Raw genomic sequence first — 2560 nt, forward strand, 5'->3', positions numbered from 1 at the left:
CTTAAAGCCAAGAGTGGAAACGATGTGACGCATGCAATCGCAAAGATAATTCGAGACGATAAAAGATGTCCGAAAAATTTGCAGACCGACAAAGGAAAGGAATTATACAACTCGGATGTGCAGAAACTCTTGAAGAAGCACAACATCAACCATTATTCTACGTATTCCGTAATGAAAGCGTCGGTCGTCGAACGGTTCAATCGTACGTTGAAGAACGACATGTGGAAACAATTTACGCACAATGGAAATTATAAATGGATCGGTATTCTACCACGTCTCGTATCAAATTACAATGCGCGCAAGCATCGAACTATCGGTATGCGTCCCGTCGAAGTTACCCCCGCGATCGCCGACAGACTCTTAGTTACTGTTTACAATCGCGTAAAGGTTGCCGCACCCGCGCGATACAAAGTGGGTGATTCGGTACGCGTGAGCAAATTCAAGACAGTCTTTGGTAAAGGATACACGCCGAATTGGAGCGCGGAGTTTAAAATTATCAAAGTGCAGTAAACTAATCCAGTGACGTATCTATTGCAAGATTCTCGCGGAGAGCCTATCGCGGGAGGATTCTACGAATACGAATTGCACAGCGTCGCTAATCCCGACGTGCATCTCGTTGAAAAGGTGTTGCGCAAGAGGGGGAACGAGGTTTACGTGAAATGGTTGGGATTTGACAATTCACACAATTCGTGGATTCATAAAGACAATGTGTTGTAAATTATATATTTATTCAAAAATATAGATGTATAAATTTTTTATAAATATATATATATATATTGAAAAATATTGTATACTCTTCATTATAAATATGTATTACATATATTATATCTACATATTACACATATTACACATGTTATATAATACATAGTACACATAGTATACGTCTTATTTATATTATACATATTATACATATTATATTATACATTTATAAGTATTAAACATATTATACAATACAATTGTGTTATACATTTATACATTTATAAGTATTAAACATATTATACAATACAATTGTGTTTTATTTACATTGGTAATGCCCCCATGGCAGCGTGTCGGTGGAACCTGATACGATATACCGCTTATCATCGTGCGGACTTAGAGCGATTTTTGTTTCCGATATCGTGTACACTTCGTGCAGTTTGGATCTTATGCACGACTGTCTGCGCGTCATTTCGATTGCATCATTCAAGCAGCATGTGTAATCCTCAAACGTTATGGATTTTGCCACAACGCTGCTCTTGACACCCTTTGCCTTTTTTGTATCCTTCTTTCCTTGTACACGTAAAGCGTACATTTTCGCTCTAAGCCCTACGAATTCGGTCATAATAGCGCCGTTGTTCTCATCTTTCATAAGGCCTGGAACTTTTTTATTCGCGAGCGGAATACTGTACGCGTTGTCAACTGCGTAATCACTCGTGTCGAATCTATTTATATCGCGTTTCATCATATCATAGATATCATCACATTCTACGTGATATATGAGGCTATCTGTGTCGGTATACATAATTTTACATTTTTCACGAAACACCGGTGTCATGTACTTGTGGTGAAATTCGTACAAACATGTTTTCGATATATCGAGGATACACATACCCACGAATATCGGTTTGTCGAACTTCATCTCGAGCTTACGCAGTTCTATCGCGACCAGGTTCTCTGTCATTTTCACAGTCGCAGAAGACGCTGCGACTGTGAAAATTTGGTTTGGCGATCATTGCCTCCGCATCGTATCTGCCTTCCCATTTTTTCAGTAATTTTACGTCGACACGATCGCGCACATTCTCCATGGTCTTACCAAATACCGCGTTATTCATCAGTTTGTATAAATTTTTTTCAAAATCATTTTTGGCCAAAGTTCTAAATTTTGTGTTTAATTCTATGTAATCGCGTAGCCATGGAGATTGCGTGAATTGCAGTGTACGGTGAATCTTTGCGATACGGAGACCATGACGAGTATACTGCTGCAGGTTGCGATAATGTATGATGTAACGCTGTTTATCGCATAATGTTGCGAGGAGTTTGTCATCGCGCTTGCCTGGTGGTTTCTCTCGCGTTGGGCAGAACGGTAGGTCAGTGTGCGCGTCATGAAGATGTTACGGGTACTCCAAATCCACTTCGAGAATATAGTCTGTCTGCGAATCTAACGCGATGGTCGTAAAATTGAAATTGTGCACGTCGTCGACCCATCGAAAATCGGCGTAGGGCAATGGTTGACACATTGCCCAGCCATACAGTGGTTGTTGACGTCATAGTACATCAAGTACGATGATGGTTTCGATGGATCGTACGACGGCATGTATTTGTTGTTGGCTCGCGCGTACCTGTTTGTACACTGGCTCAGACCACCGCGTATACCGCGCTCGACAAACATGACCATGTCGATGTCTGTCAACAGTTCAAATTTTACACCAGTATGCTTTAACATGGCATCCCATGTGAAGCCAGGTAAGGTGTAATAGTGCGCGGGGTCTAGCCCATAACTCGCGATGCAACTGTCGCGGAAATTTTCAAAGACGTCGGCCAACAACAATACATCTGTTTTTAGATACAGGTCGCTATATTC

At 40.9% G+C, this 2560-nt stretch overlaps 1 protein-coding gene across 1 annotated transcript in view; it reads right to left on the reverse strand.

Annotated features, from left to right (window-relative positions):
• LOC108764639 (glucose dehydrogenase [FAD, quinone]-like) overlaps positions 1–1660 on the reverse strand; it is a 16206-nt gene extending 14546 nt beyond the window's left edge. The window contains exon 1 of the mRNA XM_018512971.1: positions 1591–1660. Within this exon, the coding sequence (XP_018368473.1) occupies positions 1591–1660 (70 nt within the window). The remainder of the gene's footprint in view (positions 1–1590) is intronic.
• Between the last annotated feature and the right edge of the window lie 900 nt (positions 1661–2560).

This window comes from Trachymyrmex cornetzi, unplaced genomic scaffold, assembly GCF_001594075.2.
Source record: "Trachymyrmex cornetzi isolate Tcor2-1 unplaced genomic scaffold, Tcor1.1 scaffold114, whole genome shotgun sequence".
In the NCBI taxonomy this organism is placed as follows: domain Eukaryota; kingdom Metazoa; phylum Arthropoda; class Insecta; order Hymenoptera; family Formicidae; genus Trachymyrmex; species Trachymyrmex cornetzi.